Raw genomic sequence first — 25126 nt, 5'->3', positions numbered from 1 at the left:
ATATCCAGGAAAAATTCTACACATTCCACAGAGACATTGAAATCTTTTTCAATTGACTTATAAATGGTCTGCGTCATATACAGCGATGCATTTAACAAATCGTATTTAATAATACACATATCTGCGTAGATTATTTTAAATAATATTGAAAACACAATGAAATAAGAAAGTTAATGCATGTAAAAAGATGAGAGAAGAATAATTTTTACGTTCAGCCGTTTCAATAAAAATGATGGAAGCGCATGCACGCACATACAACAGCTAACGACAACAAAGACAACTTGTCGCTGCGGTAAGAAAAAAAGTGGCATAAATCATTGGCGGGTACCCGCCGATGAATCTCGCCGAGTTCATCCACGTGGAAGGGGCATAATCAAATTTTACCCCGCCATGCAAGGGGCGGCGACTCTGCGGTCGTGCACACTTTCAAGGCCTTTCTGTTTGCCAAGAGGGTGGGATCTGGTCGAGGGCTATTATGGGGCTCACCCTGGGCTCTTTCGTAGATACCCCAAAAGAGTGTGGGGTGTGTTACTCCCAGAGAGTCACCCTGCCATCCGAGCATCGCTAGCAGCCACCAAACAATTACGCGTGACGTGACGTGACGTGACACATCGTTCTTACACCGTATCGAAGAAATATATTTTTCTCTACCAACAGAAAACACACAGATTTTTTATATACAAAAGAATTTTATTTTTCGCGAGATAAATTTTTTACAAATTGTGATGTAAAAAATGCTTACAATTTATTTCTTCTCGTTAAATTTATCCATACAATTATTCCAATGTTGTTTTCGTGACACACCGTTCTTACGCCGTATCGAAGAGATATATTTTTCTCCACCAACAGAAAACACACAGATTTTTTATATACAAAAGAATTGTATTTTTTGCGAGATAAATTTTATACAAATTGTGATGTAAAAAATGCTTACAATTTATTTCTTCTCGTTAAATTTATCCATACAATTATTCCAATGTTGTTTTCGTGACACACCGTTCTTACACCGTATCGAAGAGATATATTTTTCTCTACCAACAGAAAACACACAGATTTTTTATATACAAAAGAATTTTATTTTTCGCGAGATAAATTTTTTACAAATTGTGATGTAAAAAATGCTTACAATTTATTTCTTCTCGTTAAATTTATCCATACAATTATTCCAATGTTGTTTTTGTGACACACTGTTCTTACACCGTATCGAAGAGATATATTTTTCTCTACCAACAGAAAACACACAGATTTTTTATATACAAAAGAATTTTATTTTTCGCGAGATAAATTTTATACAAATTGTGATGTAAAAAATGCTTACAATTTATTTCTTCTCGTTAAATTTATCCATACAATTATTCCAATGTTGTTTTCCTAAAACCTATCAAGTAAGTTTTCATAAAATATTTTAAAATGTAATATTTATATTATTAATAAAAATTTGCAAAATAAGGGAAAGAACATTTAAAGTAAATAAAAAAGATCTTTATTTATGTACATATATTTAAAAAGATGTAATACTAAATTATATATATTATTGTAAAATGTTGAGCCAAGTTTTGTAAATTATTTATAAATTTAATAATATGAACTATAAAAAATAAAGTAGATTCCCCAATTACACTTGTTTAGTTGAAGGAAAAACATAATTATAAAAATTTTACTTTCGAATTTTCTATTCAGGTTCTTCACCAATATATTCTGTACATTCATACATTATTGTGTATATGTTTAAACCAAATATTAGAATTCAATTATTTTTAAAAAATGAAATAAATATAAGAAAACAAATATTTATTATATAAAATCTTTGAAAAGGAACTTTTTATATTACGGCGTTGCCTAAGTGCGAAATTAAATGCGAATATTAGCTAGGGCAAAAGCAATCACAGTCTCTCACCATCGATATCGATCGGGAAATCGATGCGGTTTATCTCGTTGTCCATTAATCAAAGATCCAACTTCCACGCGAGTGAATCCTTCGTCGTTCGAAGAGAGCCCACGGGAGGAATAGATACCATAATAAAAGATCGTTCTGCCAGATGGCCCGTGCCTGCTATACCAAAAGAGAGACTCTCTTTCTTTCTCTTTCTTTCTGCTGTCTTTTCTCTCGAATATGCTCTTTCTCCTCCTTTGATCGTCCTTAGTTTTTTCCTTCAGGATGAGAAGTCGGAGGCATTTTTCACGGTTTACATTCTGTGGAGCATATGTGTCCGCATGAACATTGATATGAGATTGTAAGCCTTTTCCTTCACGGTTGTCCAGCAGAAAGACTGAAACTGTCTTGTGCATTATGATTATATCACCAATCTTTTACAAATCGGAATATAAAAGCAACGAATTTGTTTACTAATTTTAATACTAGAATCAGTAGAAAAGAAATATGTCGGCTATATATTTATCTTGACGATTCATCTTTTTTTTTATACATATTATCTTTTCATACTTCTCAAAATCCTCTATCGCGCGCGTTATGATAATAATTATATTATTTTATTTCGACAATGCAAAAATTGATGCGCTTAAACATTAATCTATATTATCATCTTATTGATTGCATCTTGATCAATTATATAAATTTCTTCCTACACAGAGAACATTTTCTCTTAAAATTTACCCTAAAAATCATGATAATTGTGGGACAATATGGTACTAGAAGAATTTTATAAAAGTTTCTCTCTGATTAATATTTACTATAATAAGATATAAAATACGTCCGATTAATTTTACTATGTACATATTTATATTTTTTCTTGTGGTAAATATTAATCAGAGAAACTCATAAAGTTCTTCCAATATTGTCCTACACTATGATTTTCAGGGTAAATTCTAAGAGAAAATTCTCTCAGAGTGTATGTAGATTTTATATATAATTATAAGATATATAAAAATATATATAATTATATAATCTCTAAAAAACAAAATAAAATTATACTCAATTGATAATGCTATATTAATATATATCTAAACAGAATTTTTTTAAATTTAGATATAATTCTTTTTGTTCGCTTCTATCAAATAATACATGTGTCATCCATCCCGATACAGCTGCCCAGATTGTATACACATATAGGAAATGTCCATCTTGAATCGAGAAAGCGTTTTCCGACGCTGAATGTCGGTCACTTTGACACGATTGTGAATTAGCACATTTTCCGGCTTTATAGTCGAACAACCCTTTCAATGGATAGAAAAATATCGTGCAAATTTAGTCTTGCGCGATATTTCTTTTTAGAATTTTCCAAAGATTTTGCTAGGATTATCCAATTATTTCAAATTTATTTGCGATGGCTGTATCGACTCTGTATGGAGAGTATGTAATTTATATTTTTTATTAAGTGTATATCATTAATAGTTATGAATAATTTAATTTTACAAATTACAATTACAGTGGAAAAGAGAAAATTAATCACATTTTCGCGTAAAAATCATATATTTATATCGAGACTAACATCCCATTTTTGTTTTGTCATAATATTCGCAGTTTCCCTGATCGATACACAAATCGCAAACAATACCTGGTATATCAAGATGTGCTAAATGGAAACGAATTGAGACATGTCTTGCAGATTATTTCGAGATCTATTTCCAACGTTCACGGCAAATTGACGAATTCGTCACACGACGACCCTTCGCCACCCTTAATCCTTATAGTTCCGTACTCTGCGTATACGCAATATGCGTACGTCGTTTAGCGTTTAGTGGTCCATGGAGAAGTCCATGACGAATTTATGGAATCCTCCTCTAAGCTCTTCCGATATACCTAGCACCTTGACTATCGTTATTCTAAACTTAACAAAGCGTTGCTAAATGTCTTCACGCGCTGCGTAATACTCGAGGCTTATATAATGGACTCTCTAAACTACTCTCTATTTATTAAATCTTTATATTGCGATCATTAAATTGCAGCCGTGTTCAACAAATATTATAAATATTGTTACAAAACAAAAAATTATTTCTATAAAAATTGACGTGCAGAAAATAATTTTTTACAAATAATTTTAAAATAAATTACTAACAAATTATTGAATAAAATGTTTCTATATTTTGAATATTTGTATTCATGATTATCATTTATAAATAAAAAATATAGATATGTATGTGTGTGTTAATTAAAGTCATCATGATAATGTTCCACATAATTTTCGAACAGTAAAATTAATTCTTAAAAATATCGAAATATATTCTCCCTAAAATCTTTTCTATTTTTTTATATCTTCAATAAATTTTATCGATATTTTCAAGTGTGTGTATATGACTCTGAGAACAAGTTTCATACATATAACATAAAAATGTATACAATTCAGACTTGATATTTCTAGATTTTATAAGATCGATTTAGAATAATCAAAACAAATATGTAGCTAATTTTTTGTAAACATATTACATCACCTGTACACATATACTTTCTTTCCTTCTCTCTTAGAATTTTCTAAATTTCTAATGATTATATAGCAATATTTCACAATATATATATATATATATATATATATAAAAAGTCAATACAAATATTTTATTCATCTTATAGTCGAATATATTCTTTCTGATTTTTTCCTTAATTTAATTTTTTATTTGTGTCGTTTGTAAAATATAAATCAATTATTAAAATTACTAGGAAAATTTCTATTACATCCACATTTATATAATAAATGATATCGTATATCTCGCATGTCCAATCTGTAGCAAATTTTACACGAAAAAGAAATTCGCGCTTGTTCATCGGGAGAATCTTTTCGATTCTTTGATCGCGCGACAACAATCGGATTACGCCCGTGTTCGACTTAAACTCGTCAAGCAAAAGTCAAGAGCTTACAACGGGGTTACACGAGCCTGCGGCAGCGAAGTGATGCACTGCGACACAAAACGATCGGATTTGTGTCTCGGACAACACAAAACCAGGGCGACGAAGTGCCGCCTTGGCGGCACGGCGCATCATTTCGGGTTCCCCTTTTTCCACGAGTAAATTTGACGTTGGCCAAATAAACACATTGAAGCCGGCTACGTTTGAAGTGGTCCCCGTTGACAGTGGGCGACCCGTGAACATCGGTGCGATTGTTCCGCAGCGGGTCGTCGGCACCTTTTGGATCTCGGGGGCGGTTTTTCCTTCTCCCAGGTGCCCCTTCCGTATTGCTGCCGGTAACTTCTGGACGTTCCTTTCCTTGTAAAAATCAGGATCATTCTGCGCGCGTTTCACGAAAGTACCGCGGCATCTCAAAGGATGCTATTATCGCCATTCGTGCGCTCATTCATTCGCGGTCCATATCCCTCTTCACGATCTCGAGTCTATCACTCGTACTTTGTCATTCCTATGCAGATATCTTTTGCGAAAAATAAATGAATCAATAAAATTAAATTAAACGCGCGCATATAAATAATCAGAGATTGTTTTAAAAATTTTCGAATTTTCAACAGAAAATATTCATTATTCGAATTAAATACAAATTAAAATTTAATTTATATTTTTTCTATTTTTTTTAGAATAAACAGATTAAGAGTAAAAGAGTACATGTCTGTTTATTGAGTGATTGTCATTAATTTTATTTATTCTTATTAATATTATCTATTGAATAAATTATAATATTGTTTGAAAAATTAATCTTTCTTTCTTATTACACACAGAAAATATACACAAAGACGAACGCTACATTAGAGATAATAATCTGAAATATCAGATTAAATTTTCTCTTCTGATTTTGTAAATTATGAATTCAATTTCATTATAGAAGTCATGAAAATAAATACCTATTTATATGACATTATACTTATTTATAACATAGTATTATTGTGTATGTAATATGCAAATATATACATATCTTTATTCATTTAGTAATACAATATCTTTTATCTATTTAGAAACGCTATATATGTACCTATTATTTTAAAATTTCTATAAGTGCAAAGTTAATTTTTTTATTTTTGAATCATAAAAAAAGATTAACTGTACAGACCAAAAAATACTAAAGATCCAGAAAAGTTTACAATATAAATATTAAGTTTTAAAACGTGATATACATATCTCTAACAATATAAATTTCGACAAAAATTTTTTTGTTTACTTGGCATACTCAACAACTGTTTTTGCGAAAATAGAGATATATATTATAGAAAAATATACCTATATTAATAAGAACATATATATTTTCAGAAAATTTATATTTTATTTTCATTTCTTTAAATATAATCTGAAAGAAAGAGAATAAAATCATACGTGCATGTATATATATACACGTGCCCGCGTATTCAAGTTTTCTATATTTTTATGATATACATACAATAAAAAATATCAATATAACTATATAAGAAACTGTGAATAGTTGCATCTGTTCATATAATATTTATATAATGTGTATAGGTTTTTTATATATACAGACATGTAGTATGTATGCTCCATTTATTTACAGACATCTAGTATGTTTTATATATTCACAGAAACGTAATATATGTTTATTTCCATATATTTTTTAAAATAAAATTTAAATTATTAATTAATTTCAATTTTATAATTATACATGATAAAACTACCAAATTAACGAAAAAATTGAAGAAATTTTCATCATATACTAGAATAAAAAACAATGTATTAAAACAAAATAAGAAAAATTTCTAGCAATGAAAAGTTTCAATTAGATCTTAAAATAAAAGACGCTATACACATATGAGATTTTTCTTATAAACTGACTTATAATGCGTCATATCTTATCATAACACGAGAATTTAAACTACATAATATTATCTATTTTTAAAAAATAATTATAACACACATGAAAATACAGTTCTATTTATAAAATATACTTAACAAATTAATAGCTAATGCAATAGATTTTAGTTTTACAAACATAGATGTGTTTTGTAAAAATAAAACTTTTAATATTATGGCATTATATGATATTAGAAATTAATCTAAGTAATACATTGACTGTATATGAGTTGATAATATTCAAATATTGTATTTTACATGTGTGAGTTCTTTAAAAAATGTTTACATAATATTCTATTTTTTATTTGGGTATATTTATCCAAATAAAATAATCAAAATAAAAATTTTTTACTATTTACAAATTAGGAGTGCGTTTTTAAGTGTATCTTTAAAGTAGTTTTGTTGATGAAAGCTTTCGAGCAAATTGGACAAGGATGTGCACGCGCCAAGTGTTCTTTCAAATGTTCGCTAAAAGCCAAACTGCTCTTGAAAGATTTCTTACAGATGTTACATTTGTGATCTTCCTCGATGTCCAAATGAGTCCTTGTATGTAAGTCAACTTCTCCAACATTATCGAATTCTTTAGAGCATACTCGACAGCTGAATTTTACTGCTTGAAGAATACCTATTTGACTTCCAGTTAAAGGATTCGGCACCGATATTATTTTGTTGGTCTCACTAATATTACAACTTAAGCCTTCTTTCTTTCCATGAGAACTTAAATGATTCCTGTAATATTTGTAATATCATGATAAAGTATATAAAGTAATATATGTGTTATGTGTGTATTATTTTATAAAATAAAATTTTGATTATTTATAACTCTTAATTTATTATAGAAAAGGTAAGTTTAAATTATTTGTGTTATATAAGCATATTTTATGTAATTATAATTATACACACACAACATATATTTTTTAGCATACATATTTATAATTTTAAAAATTTTTAAATATTATTTATATATATAAAAGTTTACCTGTATGCTAGATCACTTTTGAAACTAATATTACAGTTCATACATCGATAATCATTTCGTTGAGGGATTATTGTAGTTATAGGTGAAACTTGAAGAAGAGACTTCTGTAATCTTATTTTAGGATGCTCCAAACAATGTTGTTTAACACTGTCTTTGAGTTCGAATGTTTTTTTACACTGATGACATTTGTATGGACTTGATGGATCAATACTAACATGTAATTTTACATGTTTGTCATAACTCGTTTGAGAGCTGCATTCTGTCTCACAGATATCACATGTAAAATGTTTTCTAAGATGCATATATAATGCTTGTGGATTAGGAAAAGTTTTGCTACATATAGTGCAAGAGTAGTTTTCGACCTCTTTCTTTGCAACATAATATTTATCACATATTTCACATTGAAATGCTAGTTTTGAATTGTATACGCATCTTTTCAATTTACACGAACCCTGCATACAAGGCTTTTTAATATATAATGGTCGAAGCTTCTTCGTGTCTTGTTCACTTGTCATCTTTTTATCATTATTAAGCATTATCAAAGGCAATTTTTTACATTTTGGGCCTGGTTTACCTCGTATTTTGTCGATTTGTATTATCAAACGATATGACTTTGACTTTGTTTGAAGAGTCTCGTGCAATACAGTACTTGATGTGGCAGAACCATTTATAGTTATTGTTTCATCAACTGATATATTTGTTTTATTTCCACTAGTTGTATCTTCAGTCTGCAAAGTAGTACATGAATATAGATATAAAGGCCTATAAATAATAATTTATTAATGATTTGTAAACACATATGAACAATATATTGTTAAAAAAATGATTTACATTATCTTGCGTGAATGGACTTTGTGGCGGTGTCACTAAAGTATGCGAATGTTCATCTAACTTCTTCTGTTTTAATGGTTCTTTTTGTAGCTCTTCTTGTGGTTCTTTTTCTAATACATTTTCAATTGTATTTAGTTTTTTTGGAGGTTCTATAAAAAAATAAATATGATTGCAATATTTTGAACTATATGGTCTATATTGCACCAAAATAAAAACATTAAAATAATTGTATATTGTAAACTATATCTATAAATAATTTTTCAATGTATTTGTATATAATTCTTATTGAATTATTACAAGTTAAAATATTAAAATAATTAGTAATTATTTAATTCAAATAATATTTATTTACTGCATTTATTGGATGATCCATCAAATTACTTATTAAAAAAACACTTTTGTAGTTGTAGGATGTAACTTTCCACATAAGCTTACAAACCTTCTATTCTACCAAACAGGGTAGGTAAAGAGTTTGATTTCAAATCCCTCGATGCGGTGAAGCAATTTCTTTCAAAATGTAACTCGCAGAGATGCAGGGGCTTCTTATCGTTTATGATACCCGATGCTAAATTGCAATTGTGAAGCCATTGAGTCTTCCTGCTGAAATTCAGCGGAGAAATAGTTAATAATTTAATGCTAATATTTACGTTAATCATTCTTATGCTGAAAAATATACTTACAGATCATCGCCTGGAAAAGGAAAGAACGATACCGGATTGCCGTCTATCCTCATACTCTGGGTGGAGGGACATCCGTTGGCCGCGCAAACAATCATTGTACCTTAAGAAAGATTCCCGTGGACGACGATACAGGTACTAACTCATCACCTTTTGCGACACTATTGTATAAATAGCATATAACCTAAAAGCAAAACTTAAATCTCGCCGCAATTGACGCGCAAAAACTAACTCTACGAGCACTGTAGATAGGAAACTATGCTGCAGTAGCTGTAGAGATATAGTACTCGACGAAGAGAGATCAGAAATGTATCTCCGAGAAATAACCGGACGATGCGAAATATCTATGCGAAAGTAAATACGCCATATTGAATATCATCAACCAAAAAAACATCGGCCAATCGCATTTTATTTGATATCAGTAACGATGTAGCCAATCGAGATTGCTGTTTCCTGGCCTTAATAATCTTGTAAAAACAAGTATAAATTTTAAACACTTTAGTCCAGATATTTTTTTTACACGTGTCGTAAAAAACATGAACCAATTCACGACAAAACACTCCGAAAGGATGGAAAAGACGTTTCCTCTTCCTTCCATTGCGATAATGGAGAATGTCGATTCTCGATAGCTCGAATCGCTCGTCGATAGGAGGAATCGATTTCTATCGCACCGTTGACAGCGCGCCGCGGCGTTGACAGAACAGCTGATCAGCTAATATAAGCGCGCTCGCGCTCGAAGATGTCTTGTAGTTGGTGTGATAACCTGTAGCCGCGTACGCCGGTCGTTGTAGAATAGCTACGGGGTAGTTTTGAACCTCGTTAAACCTTCGATGTGTCGGAGCTGGTCACCGAGATGATTGTTTTATATGAAAACTTGGAGGCAGGCGCGATCGCGATTTCGATTACTAGCAGATTTATATCACGTTGAATAATCGCTAGTTATTCTTTACGTCAGTTTTATATGAATGTCTGTGTGTAACATTTTGAGAAGTTTATCACTGTGATTATAAATTCATATCACACGTATATAATACATATATATCGCGCTTCCGCGTAATCGGTGGCGCGACAGTTTTTTCAGTTCCTTTCAAATATATAATCCATTTGATATTTATAAAATTGTAACATTAACGAGTTGCTCGTGCGTGTACATAAATATATATATATATATATCCCGTATAACGAATCGGAATTGTAAATACCAATAGGTTTTTAATCCAATTTTCCGCGTGTCTTAATTTTCTCGTTAATTAATGGTTCCCGCGCGCAGCAATATGTTTCTCGTTTGCGTGACCGTGGGACTTGTCTTTTTGGCATCGAAGTATCGCAACAACGTGCTTCGTAGCGTCAAACACTTATATAAAAATATAAAAAATCGAGATATTAATCGAAACGATAGTAGCTGTAAAAATAAATCCGATGAAGATTTAAATAAAAAAGATGATAAGGATTTAAATAATAATGAGAATAACGATGACAACAAGGAAATTAAGCTTATATTAGACAAGATTATTCTAGCAGACTCTCCGGAGAAATGCGATTACGCCGTACAACGTATTCGCTGGTAAGAATTATAACGAGATTATTTTTGTTATAGTGTAAGAAAACAAGCAGTTTTTTACGTATAATATTTTTAAATATCATACACAAACATTAAATGTTAGAATATGTTATTATCTCTTTCCACAATATGACATAGAAACGACCGTTCTCATAATTATTTACATTTTTTTTTTATTTTGATGAGTATTATCGAATACCTGAGTGTTGTGTACAAGAAATAAGACAGCACATATGTCCTTGAAATTCTTCCAGAAAGATTTAGAATACTTTCAAATATAATTATAACGCTTGAAAATAAATCATTGCAACGTTATGTGAAGAAAAATTATGTATATTATATTTTATGATTTATTTAATTTTATTTTCTTTTAAATATATGTAACAAATTTTATTGCGATTAATTAAAAAAGACGAGAAACTTTTCTTCTTTCAGTCTTTTTTTATCATATAAATTTATATTTCTTTCTATATTGCTTGTTTCTAAAAATCTTTTATAAACTTTATTTTTCAAGTAGAAATGTCATTTATGATTCTTATTATAATAAAGTTATTGATTAATTGCATATACTTCTTTGATAGTAATCTGTCTGATGGTGTACTGGGTTTTGATTGCGAATGGGTCAAAGAGGGACCCGTTTCTCTTTTACAATTAGCCACTTTCAATGGAGTAGTTGCTCTATTTCGTATTGGAAAGATCGGATATATTCCACCTAAACTTAAGGTACATTTTACAAGTATATAACTATTATTCAAATGCATAAAATGCTAATAAAATTAATTTTTAATATGTTTTGTTTATTCACAGGAATTATTAGCTAGTAAGCACATTCTTAAAGTTGGGGTTGCTTCCTTCGAAGATGGACAAAAAATAGTGAAGGATTATGGATGTAGAGTTAATGGAACTCTTGATTTAAGAACTTTAGCTGAAAACTTTAATTTATCAAGCCGAAAAAGCTTAGCTGCCATGAGTTTAGAGTATCTTAACATTGAGATGGACAAAATAATAGAAGTGAGGTGCGGTGACTGGGACGCTAGCACCCTATCAGACGAACAAGTGGCATATGCTGCTTGTGATGCACTTGCATCCGTTATCATTTATCGCAAAGTAAGGAAATTTATTTAAAGTAACATTTTTTTATACATTAATTGCTATTATGAATTGTACTCTTCACATCTGAATTTTGTTGCAGATCATGCAAAAAGAGAAAGAAAAGTATTCATTCTGGCAGAGAGTAGGGATTTATTTGTATAATATATTGAGCAATGATGTAAATGTAAGAATTCATGGCGTGCCTGCTAAAACAGTCGATACGAGGTATGAAAATTTATAAGTTATTTTTTCTATAAATTATATTATCCAAATTTATATATATATTATATATATGTACATATGTGTGCATCAAAAATACATAAGTATATATATCTGTTTAAGGTTCAACGCTCAGCGATCGTCAAGTGTAGATAGTATTAGTAGTAATAATATTTTAAATATTAAGAAATCATCGGTATTGAATAAAGACGATAGTAACGAACGCAAAAATACGATTCCTACAAGGATCAAACCATTATATCATAATTGTTACTTACAAGCGCCTGATGGAGATATATTGTGTACATGCGACCGGAAAAAGGCAGAATGGTATATTACGAAAAAACTGGGAGAACTTGTGAATATGGAACCATATACAGTAAGATTAAATTTCGAGCCATCTGGCCGAGCATTGGGAGAAGTTGGGCAATATTATACACAAGTAAAAGTTAATCAATGTGTAGTTTGTGGATGCACCGAGAAATTTATTAGGAAAAACGTCGTGCCGCGAGAGTATCGAAAATATTTCCCATGTAAGCATTTTATTTTCTTTATTATAACATATTGTAATATATGATTAAAAATAGAAAAAGTGATATAAAATGATTTATGATGAGAACATGTGATAATGACTACATATATACTGTTGCATAAAATCTTTTTTCAGTGGTAATGAAGGCACATCAATCTCACGATGTGTTACTACTATGTCCATCTTGTCATGAAATCAGCAATAATCATGATCTGCAGCTCAGAAGAAAGTTAGCAGACATGTGCGATGCACCACTGATGGGACCAATGACGCATGTACGAGATAAATACATGCACAATTATCGAAAATTACATTCGGCTGTTAAGGCCTTGAAGGATAGAATATTGTTACCTCCGCGACGACGCGAAGAGCTCGAAAAATGTATAATAGAGCATACAGGACAACAAAAGATTACCCCAGATCTGCTTAATGCCCTGAGTGAACAACTAAAAAATGCACTGATTCAACCAGTTTCTAATCAGTACAAATGCCAGCCACATGGTTTGAAGGTATATATTTTTAAATTATTTAAGCATACATTCATGAAATTTTCATACTGTCTAATTTTTATGCAATAGGTCGTACAATTTTTTCAAAAAAAGGATGGTGGACTCGTTGAATTGGAACGTATGTGGAGAGAACATTTTCTTACTACAATGGATCCAAAATACTTGCCAAGTTTATGGTCTGTACGCCACAATCAAGAGCGATTGATCATACGCCAGGCACAGAATAGAATTGAACCACAGGATGCGATGGTAGCTGGATTGACAGCATAGCGCAATGATTTGGAAAACTGTAGCTAACAAGAAGTTTCGTAAAAGAGCGAGAACTTGAAAAACTTTTATATAAATCAATATATCTCCTGAATATACGTACATATATACATGGATATTTATATCTCTCTTATTTATTTTTACTTGCCCATGCAATATGATGCAATAGTTATTAATTCATAAATCATGTTTTTTGTTCAAGAAAATAACATTTTTTCATTTATATTATTTAAACATTAAATCTATTTAACGATATGCTTAAAATATAAATTTTAAATATGCGATTAGCTTGATGTTTACAAGGTGATACATCACATATCTACCAAATTTATTCAGAATCTACTATTTATTATTATATTTTATGTACAAGTTTCTAGAATTAGAATAAGCCTAGAAGTAGAATTTAGACTAGATATAAGTCTCATGGCTGCCTGGTAGTTTCTTGATCGCTTTTTGAATTTGTCTGCGATGGTGGCGGTGGAGGTGATGCCGTTGTTCTCTGTACTTCCTCGTCTATGCGTTCCTTGGCGCGTACAACCTTGGATAGGAGATAGAACGAACCGCCCTTGGATCTGTCATTAGCTTCCATGAGATATTTGTAATTCTTCTCTATCAGTTCCGTTTGGTCAGGACGTTCCGCGTTAAGGATACGAAGCGCCTCGTCCAGCGTGATTCCCGCCCTGGTGTTGGCGGCGGCGTGCTGCGCACCTTGTCTCCCGCCACCGGCTCTTCGCGCAGCTTCCTGGCTGGCCGCGATCTCCTGGCGAAGAGCGCGCGCGAACGCTTTGCCGACGACCTGCGTGCCCATCACGATAATCTGTATCAGGTACTTCGCCATGGCTTAACCTATCCTCCGGTCACGGTCACGAACACGCGGACGATTTGACAGGTGTCGATGACAGTTCCCTTTTGCAATTTTGACAGCTGGCCGGCTGACCCCGGCGTCTCGAGTTTACGTCTGCTTGCGCGAGTCTGTACTCTCGCCCGGACATTAGCGGCACGACGGCTCGTCCAACCACGGGGAAATCTAACCCTCAACCGCAATTGTAACTCGCGCCTGTTCCATGCTCGAGAAATATGTCACAAGCCAAGTTCACATGTGTTCCGAATTCCGAAACTTCAGCAGGGCAAGAGATTTTCGGGGTCCTGGTGCAAGGGTAAAAATGGGGCCCTTTTTTACCTTTGCACCATTTACCTGTTTATAAATTTTACATTAAAAAATAATGAAACGATATAATTAAAAAAGAGCTCACATGTACACGGTTTGCGCTTGTGTTTGTCGGTTACCAGCGTGGGCAACACGGCATCACTGATCGAGAGTCTACTGTATTATTTTATCATGGCACAGATTATTAATTCTAGAAGATTGTTTAAGTTTTATATAGTCAATTTTGCTTTTTACTTGTTAATATTTTAATATCAAAAATATTTAATTAATTAATTATTTAAATAAAGATCTTATTAAGTTTAAATATATATGCTTTATAAAATATAAATAAATATAACTTGTTATTTTTACATATTTATATACAAAATTAAATTAAACAATAATTAATTTGGGGAGCAAATCCTCTTAAGAATGGAGGCCCTGGTGTGATGCATCCGTAGCATTCCCCCCTTTGCACGGCCCTGAACTTCAGTCAGCTATTTAGTTCATTCATGTATATTCGCCTATAATATAAAAAAGAAATTTGCATCATTATTCAGAGTGTCCTTATTAAATTAATTTAATTAATAGCAAATCTTTTAATGACAGATTCTTGGGATTATTTGAAGACGATTTTTCTTCAGCGAAAATGTCAGGAGAGTCCATTATTTTTTACATGTTTCTATAATTTTTATTATCATGCATCTTATTCGTACCCAGATAGCCACAGTATAATTATTATGACATCAAAATGCATCATTTTGATGACAAATGATGCATTTTGACATCAAAATGATGTCATAATAATTACTGTGGCTATCTGGGTATATAATTAAGCTAACCTTAAGTTAAAATTCTATATTATTAAAGTAAATTTTACATAAAATGTATTATATAATAAAAGAATATGATTTTGTTAATATATTTTATTTTCACAAGGCTTAGTTTGCGGAAAATCCTTTATTTTCAATCGCTTATTAATTCTCACTAAACACTAATAAGTATAACAGTATAATATAATCAATTTCCCACTCAACACAATGTAACCGCAATATAATATGCCTGGTAATACATCAGTTACAGTTGTTGATGAGTGGACATCGATATTATATTATTGTTACTTATTAGTGTTTAGTGGATTATTATATAATTATAACTCGAAAATTATTCATGTCTCAACATTTTCGTTATCGTCTCCAATCTGCCATTTAAAGCTAGGTTTGCTATTAATTTTGGGACATATATATATGCTGTATATATATATTTGTATATATATATATATATAATTATATTCATATTTTATTATTATATATATTTATTAATAAATCTTTAATATTTTTGATTATTTTATTTTTTTATTTCATTATATATATTTTATTTTATTTTTTATTATTTATATGTATTTATTATATATTTATTATATACGAATTATATAATAATTAAATGATATACTTCTTCTTAATCCTTTATTGTGACCCAGTTGCAGCGACTTTCGGCCATCAACGGGTTGGGTATAATTAATTAATATTTATATTTTATTCGTATATATTCGACAGAAACAAAACAAATTTTTTTGAGAGGAAAGACGTCTGAATACGTCAAAAGACGCTAACGAACACGAAATTAATTATATAATTATATATAGGGTTTGTTCTTTATTGCTGCACTGGTGCAGTAAGTTAGAATGAAGCAGCAATAAAGAACAAACCCATAAATGAAATATATTTACATCATGTATTCGTCCAGGTGGCGCTCGAGGCACTAAAAAAATTGTACGAGTTGCCTATCTATCTCGTTACGTAATCCGTGAACCGTGGCGCGGCGGCTGCGCCTGCGCGTTCGCTCCCCGAGCTCGCCACTCGCCAGCGCGCAGCAGCGGCGGATAGACAGTAGGAGCGAGTCGCGCGAGTACGTCGGTCGAGAGAGAGGTTTGAGTCGGCTCGAATTGTCGCGTCGCGAGCATTACGGTAGTTCGGCGAGGTGTTCGGTCCGTGATTTTGTTCGCCTTTTCCGTATGCGCGTCGCTCGTCGGTGCGTCCGTTGCGGCCATTGTCCCTGACATGGAAGCCTACCAAAATGGCAGAGATCGTGCACATGTTTTTGTTCCTATATAAGTCCAAGTATCGTCGGAAAGATCAGTGGCGGCGATCTCGTCGTGGCAACGGCGGCGGCAACGTTGGTAACGTGGACGACGACGACGACGACGAGATCGCCGCGGTCGGGCGCGATCGACGACGCCGTCATCGACGACGCGGCCATGGCAGCGACGCCGCCGCGGTCGCGGTGCCGTGGGCGACTTTATTACCGTGGGCGGTGCTCGTCTGCTGCTGGGTGATGCGCGTAAGCGACGCCGCGTCCTCATCTTCCGCGTCGCCGATCGTGGATACGGCCTGCTACCTAGACACCTGTGTCAACGGGGACTGCGTCAATGGCACCTGTATGTGCCACGAGGGTTGGCAGGGCTCGCACTGCCAATACTGCGGCGGGAAGGTCAGGTAAGCACTCTTTTTTTCTCAGCTGTCATCACCCTAATAGCACAACATATATTCCGAAATATACTCAGAGGATATCCAGACAGACTCAAGATGTTTTTGGAATGTCTTCGGGATATGTGTGCTGTTAAGACGAGGAAGAAAAGAAAAATTCTCATTTTGTTTTTTTATTCCGAATTTTTTTCGACTCCATTCTGTCATCTGTCATTCTTTCGACGATGAAAGTTTTGGAGCGCAAGCCAGCGGTAATTCACGCTCGTTCCGGGGGACGACGTGCGTGTATGCGGCGAGATATTTACGTACGATGCGTATGTAGGTAAGCCGTAAACTTACCGTATTTCGTACATACATACGGGCCGGAGCGCGCATAGGCCGTGTCAAGTGCAACGGTATCTCGCTACTTTCTAGGTCGGTTTCGTCGCTTCGATCGCGTGTTCCGGGTGACGGAGAGATTCAGCCACCCCTCTCGGACGCGACGTAAATAAACGTCTGCATGTGTGCATGCGTACTTTCGATGCGAAGAGACGGCTGTCGAGCTCGGTTTTTATCCTGCTAGCTCCGTATTATTATTCTTTGTTCCTAAGTAAGCCGAAAGAAACGATTACTTTCACATTTTGTTCGACACAGATTAACCTATTCTTGTTTCGAGATGTAGATATATCTGAACAAAGGGAGCTAATCGGTATTTTGTGGTGATTCTAACAGCTGCGGACAATCTCTGACAATGAGAAGAATCGAAGATTAGATTTGCTTATCGATGAATCGTCGCCTTTAAAAGTGATGGAAAAAGTGTCTTCCGGATGCTGGTTACGAAAATTTACTTGATGTAGGGAAAAAATAAAACTATTTTATCCCTTTATACTCTGAAAAGAAATTAACTTGACTAAACGTTTCAACTAAATAATATTTCATTAATTAAACATATAAAAATAAAAAAATTTTAATTAAATATAATATTAAATCTTAAATCTAATAAAACATGTGTTTGGCTTAAATATACAGAGAATATTTTCTCTTAAAATTTATCCTGAAAATCATGGTAATCGTGAGATAATATGGTATTAGAAGATTTTTAAGTTCCTCTAATTAATATATTTACCACAATAAAAATATTACATATTAAATATAATATTATATTAAATATTATCTTCTATAAAATATAAAATATGTTCGATTAATTTTACTATGTACATATTAATATTTTTTATTGGGGTAAATATTAATTAGAGAAATTATAAAATTCTTCCAATATCATATACATATTATATCTCGCATGATTACCATGATTTTCAGGATAAATTCTAAAATTATATATAGATACGTTTTAAATTAGAATAATTTTCTTTTGCACAATATGCAAGAAATATTTATATATTATTTTACCTTTTTTCTCCTAAATTATTAATACATTTTATCATATAGTATTCCCAAATCAAATAATATAACTATGAAATGTACAATTTTTTAAATTAAAATATCTTTTGAAGTTGATCAGGATTTCTTAAGCATATAAAATAAACAATAAAGTTTTTGATTAACTACGTTCTAAATTTGGCAAATTTCTTTTGAAGAATTCGGAATTTGTGTAACCATATGTATAATAATCATCATGAAATATTAATATATAGAAATCACTCTTTTTCGTCTTGCATTGGACAACTTATACTTTCTTATTACGCACTTCAATTCCCATTCAAAGCCGGATGTTCGCGTTCAGAGATCTTCATGGAAAATGTCAAAGGTGCATCTGCATACACACACTTCACTTGATTAGTCATGTTTCCGTTGTGAGAACGTTAGAACGTGCGATAGAAGTTCTACGAAGATATTCGATGGATATTCTTGGATATTTTCTTAGATATTACATGGATATTTCAATGGATATTGAGAATATATAGGTACTATTTCGCTGTAGAGATACGACATTTCTGCTCCTTTTTAAATATTTAGCGAATATTTGAAAACGTTCGCTACGAATAATTCAGTCAATATTCTAAGGCTCTCTTAGATATTCATATTTCTCGCAATATCCAGATTTCTGAATACTGTTGACATTAAAAATATTCAATAATATTTATTTTTTAAATATATATAAAATGTATAAATAACAAGAATTTCTCAATTTTTTCCTAAAATATAATATTATGAATTAAATATTAAATTGAAATTTTATTTATTCGGTAATAAGAACCATTCAATAACGTCGAGGTATATATTTTGTCAAATTTTTAATATATATTTCGAAATATTTTTTTCGTAATTTTTCATAGTTTATTATAGGTAAATATCGACAGAATATTTCAATTTTAATATAGTGGCGATTCGCCACACGTTCCGGAAATTGCAAGAAATTTTTCTTTCAAAGAAAAAAAAAATAACGAATCTTCCCCTTCTGTCCTTTTTACAGTTTAGATGAATATTGATTTCCAAATTTCACGATATTTCTGAGAAAAGTTTCAGTCGAGAAAAATCGAGTAGTCACTTGCATTCGAGCACGGCCGAATAACTTTCGCGTGAAATTTTCTGCCTTTCTCTAAAAAGTTAATCCCGGTTTGGAGCATCGCAGTGTCGGTGACAATGATTGATAGACATCGAACGAGCCTGAATAGATCGCGAATAGATCGCGAGCTTCATCATTTTCTTTTCTGCTTCACTTTGCACTTTATATAACGCATTACGATGCAATTTCTCTCATTCATACACACACACTCTATCGCTATATGTATATAATTCTTGTATACAATTGTATATTAGTCGAACAATTAAATCGCTATGCAAATGATTGTAGCCTAAATAAACGACCTATTAAACTATTTAATTTTAAAAACGAATACAAATTACAAATTACAATAGAATATCTCAAAACATTTTGATTGAAAATATCTTTTACTCGCGAGTGAAAAAATGTAAAAGTTGTAAAAAACCGATGACAATATATTTCTTAAATTAATTTTAAATAAAATTTGCAGTAAAGGCAATTTGGTTTGTAAACACTCAAACGTTCTACACAATCTCTTTAATCAATATTCGTATAGCTTCGAGACGACTTGCATCATAAATTTACACATAACTTGGCTCACCGATGCATTTCCCTTATATGCATTCGCGCACTGTGTGCGATTCTTTATCTCATGTTACATGATGGTACATACACGTGACAAAAGCGTGCGAAAGAGAAAGAGAGACGAATACAGATAGAGATGTGAGGTTTTCGGAGCATACCTTTCGTTGTGTTCGCGTAATGTACTCGTCTGCGCCGCCAATGTAAACTGCATCGCCGTTGACAGAAGACGCGTGAATGCAAAAGCTCGTTAGTTGGTTTGACCAAGCTTCGTCTCTGTGTATAGTAGTACTAATTATGTCTCTTCATTCTCGTTTGTTTCCCTTTGCAAATGCTGCGGCACATCCCTTTGGGTCCTTCTGTCATTGTGCGAAGAGGTTGAAATTGCTTCTTAAAAAGCTCGGTCTCTCTAAGCGTGTGGCATTATCTCGTTAATTCGTGCTCCATTGTATTGAACAAGCTACTTTGCTTCGAATGAAAATATATAATTGTATAATTCAAATTAAATGGATAATTGACTTGCAATTTGATCAACTCGCAACGTATAATTTCATACAACATCTATTTATCTATCAATTATTGCCTTTTAATTGATCAATAAATATGCAGATCGAAGAATCATGATTCATTCATGATTCTGAAACGAAAAAAATCAGGATTGATTCTGTCTGTATATTCTAATGGATTAGGGCGATAGATAGTAATTTAAATAATTTTTATAATCAAAGATATAATTTTTATAATCGAATGGTGCGAAAGGAAACTGATCTTTATTCGAGCACAGTGCTTATAGCATGATCATTCTCGAGTTAATTGGTCGATAATAGCCACGTGATAATAATTGCTCAGTGATTTTTCATCATCTATGTATGTGTGTTTCACGTTCACTTTTACAATTCTGTCGCACAGGTTATAAATTACGTTCGATAATTACGCTTAATTTGAATTCTCCTTTCAGTGTAGTGAACGTCAGTCATTTGGCACCAACTATTTCAAAGCTTTCTATTAAGATAATTATTGCGCTTTATCATCTATTGAAGTCATATATATTTAGAATATATAAATTTTCTCTTTTTTAATAATAAAGAGAAGCTATTGAGATATATTTATTTAATCGAAAATACTAAATTTTATATTTTATAAAAAGTTTTTTAGCTTTTGACAAACTTAAACCGCAATTTTGTTTGAAAAAATATAAGACGATTTATATATTATAAAAAAATATTCATAAAATAGGAAGAAAACAAACTTCCTATTTCTATTATTTATTAGTGGTAAATATTTATTTAGTGGCAAAATTATAAATATTTTTTGCACAGTTATTGATAAGAAAAATGTAGGACAACGTGATATGCTGCGTTAAGTTGGTATATCAGTTTATCCTTAGGAATTTTTTTTGTTTAATTGTCAGAACTATTTGCTCCAATTATCAAAAACTCTAGAACTATTAAAAATAAAGCCAGAACTCTTAATTATTTATGATCTTCTATGAAATAATATGTCAGCTTCACATACACATGTTATTTCGTTTGATTCCCGATGTGAATAGCTATGTCGCGATCATTGCTGACATGATAATATCGTTTAATTATTCATTAGCAATATCATATTAAGCCGAGAATTTAATTAGAGCCGTGCGTGCTTGCGAATCAACAGTCATCTGAATCATTTTAACTCGCTTTAATCATCTACAAATCTACGTTATATCTTGTATCTTTTCAGCTGGCGCCAGACTATTTGCGATTCGCTCATAATTCCTGGATAACAATTGCAAAATTCGACCAATCAGATTACTTTAATATAATTCATGAATCACACATTGCGAATACGCATAGTCTGACACTAGCTTTCGAGACTTTTGTGTATCTCGCGAACAGCTCGATATTTTTAACCGTATGCAAAATACAGTATTTTACTGACGTGCATAGAATATCAAAGGCTTCGGATTTTCTGTCGGTCGAGGCAAAAGTTCTTACTAGATATAAATTCGTTCTCTTGAATTTTACTGACTTCAGCATTTTGTTTTGATTTTTTTTCCGGATTATTTAACATTGGAATGAGGAAATCCAAAAGAAACTTTATAGCTGATAAGATGTATACACAATTTTTTAAAATAATATTTATATAAATCTAAGAAATAATAAAGAAATAATTACCCAGTTTTTATACATGAATATCGCTACGGAATTTTATTGAACCATGCAGGAAGTTTGCAAAAAAATGCATTTTATGCGTTTACGCTATCTACGCGCCTTTCTCGTCATATGAAATCACACATTTCTTGTTACATATATATTATTGTAAAAAAATTGCTAGTAACAAATTATGCCAACGAACTTTCCATTCTAACTATGCACTACGCGAGATTATTACATGCGCATGCATATATATATATATATGTATAGTTCTTATGTGCTTGTAGCGAATATATTAAACTTTTCATCTCTCTCGTTCTCTTTTCTTCTTATTAGGCACTAGAAGAATATTATTACTTGCCAAGAATATTTTTTTATTCAACGATATTACTACTGTGACGAGACTACTGCGTAATAAAATAATATTCATTCGTTCCAAGTATTGACAAATGTCTTCCATTGTTCATAATTTCATCGTTAAATATAATTTTGCTTTCTCGCCTTTGCAGCTTGCCTTCTCTTAATTTCCAGCCGTATCCTCCGCGCATCGATTCTGTTATCATGGAGAAGGCGTTTTGTTTCATACCACGTGTTACATTATGCATAACTCTACCCACTCTCATGCGCTATCTTCTCTATGAGACTTCGCTCTTGTCCGAGCATGTGCGGCGACTTATGCACAAATATAGTAGCGATGCATATACAGAGTGAGATGTGCTTCAAGTGTGAATAGTATCTCAAAAATACTAAATTGTAAAAAAATGCTTAAAGTGTAAAAATTGTGTGTACCATTTTATTTACTTCTCTATAATATTCTTGTCGTAAATTCTATTATTTTGAAAAAAAATACAATATAAGGATTTGATTTTAAATATAAAATCATTTCTCTCTTTTTTAATAAGTTACGAACGAAAGAAGATTCAATGGTATTCACATTTCTCGCTTAAATCTATTATTTCTCTAAAATCAATCAGAGGAATTGATAAATCACGCTCTGCATGTTTTGCTGTGTATATTGATACGATTCAATCTGATACGTCACGTAGCTTAATACTTTTCTTTAATAGTAAACATCGCAATCCCAGAAACCATCGTTCTTATTTATATATTAAAGCACAGATCGATATTCGCGTGAATATTCAAACAAACGACTTTATGTCGTTGGGGGCGTAATTATATTTGATTGGATTTTATTTTTAGCGCAAATATAAATTTTTAATAAATTTGTTATTTGCAATAATAAATAGAAATAATTAGTAAAAATAATATAGAGATGTCATAATTATTTTTAATTTTTTATATTGCTTTTTTATTATTAAAGTTCAAATTACTGATCTACGTTAAGATTCATCAAGATTTGAAATTAATTGAAGAATAAGATTTTGTTTGCTAATTTATCTAAATTATAATGTACACTTGTCTATAAATGACAAATTGTTATTCATGTTGAATCAGCTATCAATTTTTCTTTTGATTAGATTAATTATAAGAGAAAAATAGTGAAACATTTTATACCGTTGTTTAATACAATGTTCAATTATTATCTAACATAAGCACACTTCAGATTTATCTATAATATTTTAAGTACATATATTATTTCATATTTCCTGTATAAATCTGCATGAAGTACCTTATCTGCAAGATATCTTGATTAGATAAGGCATTTAATCACAGGAATAAGTAGGAAGATTAAATAAAGTGTAGATCGATATAAAGGTTGATAAGATAACTATTTTACAACATGTGTAACACTTTCTACCTATCAATTGTGAAAGAAAAGTAAACTTTGCGATAGTATTCTACAATACATATAATTTGGCAAGAGTTAAAGCACAATATTGTATACTCTCTAACACTTTGTTAAAATACTTTCGTAAGCATAGTTCAAATCACGTTTACTTTGCTACTTGTTATCTATTATTTATTATCACTTATCTCTGTTTGAAACCTTGCCGCTTCGTTGCAAGGCTACTCGGTTATCCTGAAATTTAATGCGTGTCTGAATAAAAAGATACGTTTAAGAATGTGAGAGCGCACCGAATATCTTAAGATGACAGGAGACATGTTGGGAAAGTGATGATTAAAGCGCATAATTATAGCGTATATATATGCCGTGTCATTAAATTCTATACCATGAGATATATACGTGAGGTATCTCTCTCTCGAGAGACTTGTACCTTGAAGTGCCTTACAATTAATGTCGGTCGTATTCTTTACTATAGAGCTTTTCAGTATCGAAGTTTCTTCGTTTCTCCGCACGTTTTTTCTCTCATTCCTAACGTAAAGATACGCGCGAACCCGACCCCGACGTGAGTAGTTTGGGGTTAATCGTGTTTGCGACCCGAGTTTCGTCGACCATAGCCACGTCCGCAAAACTGTTACGTGTCGTCTCTCACGAGGTGGATAGACTCCGAAGCGAAATTGGAAAGCGTTCCAAATGTCACCTCGGCCATAAAGCCTCCTCTCTCGATCCGGACGAGAGTCTTTCGTCTGTTGATCCGTCGTATCTGATTCCTCTTCGTCCATAACGAAATCGATCAAATTTCGAAACGAGCTCTGCAGGTAGCACAAAAATCTCAAGATTCTCCCGACAACAGAAATTGACGTAACTGAGGGATGTTGTATCTCTCACAGCTCGAAAATCGATCTATTATGAAATAAAATTTACTGGTAACAAAAAAATATTTATCATATTTCAAAGTACTTACAATTAGCTTTTTTATAGTTTAAGATTTATAAGAATAAAATATTACAAGAATAAAATTGTCTTTACTCTAAATTGTTTTAAAAAAAAATTCAATTATATTATAAAAAAACATTTCCTACAAATTTATAATAAATTTTGTTTTAAAAAATTGTTTAAAAAAAAAATTCAATTATATCATAAAAAAACATTTTCTACAAATTTATAATAAATTTTAGCATTTATA

General features: G+C 31.8%; 4 protein-coding genes across 7 annotated transcripts in view; 2 read left to right on the top strand and 2 right to left on the bottom strand.

Annotated features, from left to right (window-relative positions):
• Positions 1-6133: 6133 nt before the first annotated feature.
• On the bottom strand, positions 6134-9793 carry LOC114941494 (uncharacterized). 2 transcript variants are annotated; one of them, XM_029316500.2, is made up of 5 exons: positions 9185-9793; positions 8944-9104; positions 8505-8653; positions 7674-8401; positions 6134-7423 (listed from the first exon to the last, which is right to left on the bottom strand). In XM_029316500.2, exons 1-5 carry the CDS (start codon positions 9277-9279, stop codon positions 7057-7059), a joined length of 1500 nt encoding a protein of 499 aa, XP_029172333.2. In that variant the 5' UTR covers positions 9280-9793; the 3' UTR covers positions 6134-7056. The 2 variants fall into 2 exon arrangements, with proteins under 2 accessions (XP_029172333.2, XP_029172335.2); XM_029316502.2 differs by having other exon boundaries at positions 8944-9101.
• A 101-nt stretch (positions 9794-9894) lies between these two features.
• Positions 9895-13477, top strand: Exd2 (Exonuclease 3'-5' domain-containing 2). Its single transcript, XM_029316499.2, has 7 exons — positions 9895-10745; positions 11324-11465; positions 11550-11849; positions 11935-12059; positions 12177-12586; positions 12721-13094; positions 13164-13477. The coding sequence occupies exons 1-7, from the start codon at positions 10435-10437 to the stop codon at positions 13362-13364; spliced, it is 1863 nt and encodes a 620-aa protein (XP_029172332.2). The 5' UTR covers positions 9895-10434; the 3' UTR covers positions 13365-13477.
• blp (mitochondrial import inner membrane translocase subunit Tim16) lies at positions 13189-14629 on the bottom strand. The gene has a single exon (XM_029316503.2). It carries the CDS (start codon positions 14197-14199, stop codon positions 13783-13785), a length of 417 nt encoding a protein of 138 aa, XP_029172336.1. The 5' UTR covers positions 14200-14629; the 3' UTR covers positions 13189-13782.
• A 1753-nt stretch (positions 14630-16382) lies between these two features.
• The window catches only part of dsd (attractin-like protein dsd), a 34083-nt gene continuing 25339 nt past the window's right edge, over positions 16383-25126 (top strand). For all 3 annotated transcript variants that reach the window (XM_029316508.2, XM_029316510.2, XM_029316507.2), the window contains exon 1: positions 16383-17003. In XM_029316508.2, the coding sequence (XP_029172341.1) occupies positions 16585-17003 (419 nt within the window). In that variant the 5' untranslated portion in view covers positions 16383-16584. The remainder of the gene's footprint in view (positions 17004-25126) is intronic.

This window comes from Nylanderia fulva, unplaced genomic scaffold, assembly GCF_048542155.1.
Source record: "Nylanderia fulva isolate GAGA-0341 unplaced genomic scaffold, ASM4854215v1 Scaffold51, whole genome shotgun sequence".
Classification (NCBI taxonomy): domain Eukaryota; kingdom Metazoa; phylum Arthropoda; class Insecta; order Hymenoptera; family Formicidae; genus Nylanderia; species Nylanderia fulva.
Note: the sequence above shows the minus strand (reverse complement) of the source record. Positions and strands in the feature narration are given on the sequence as shown.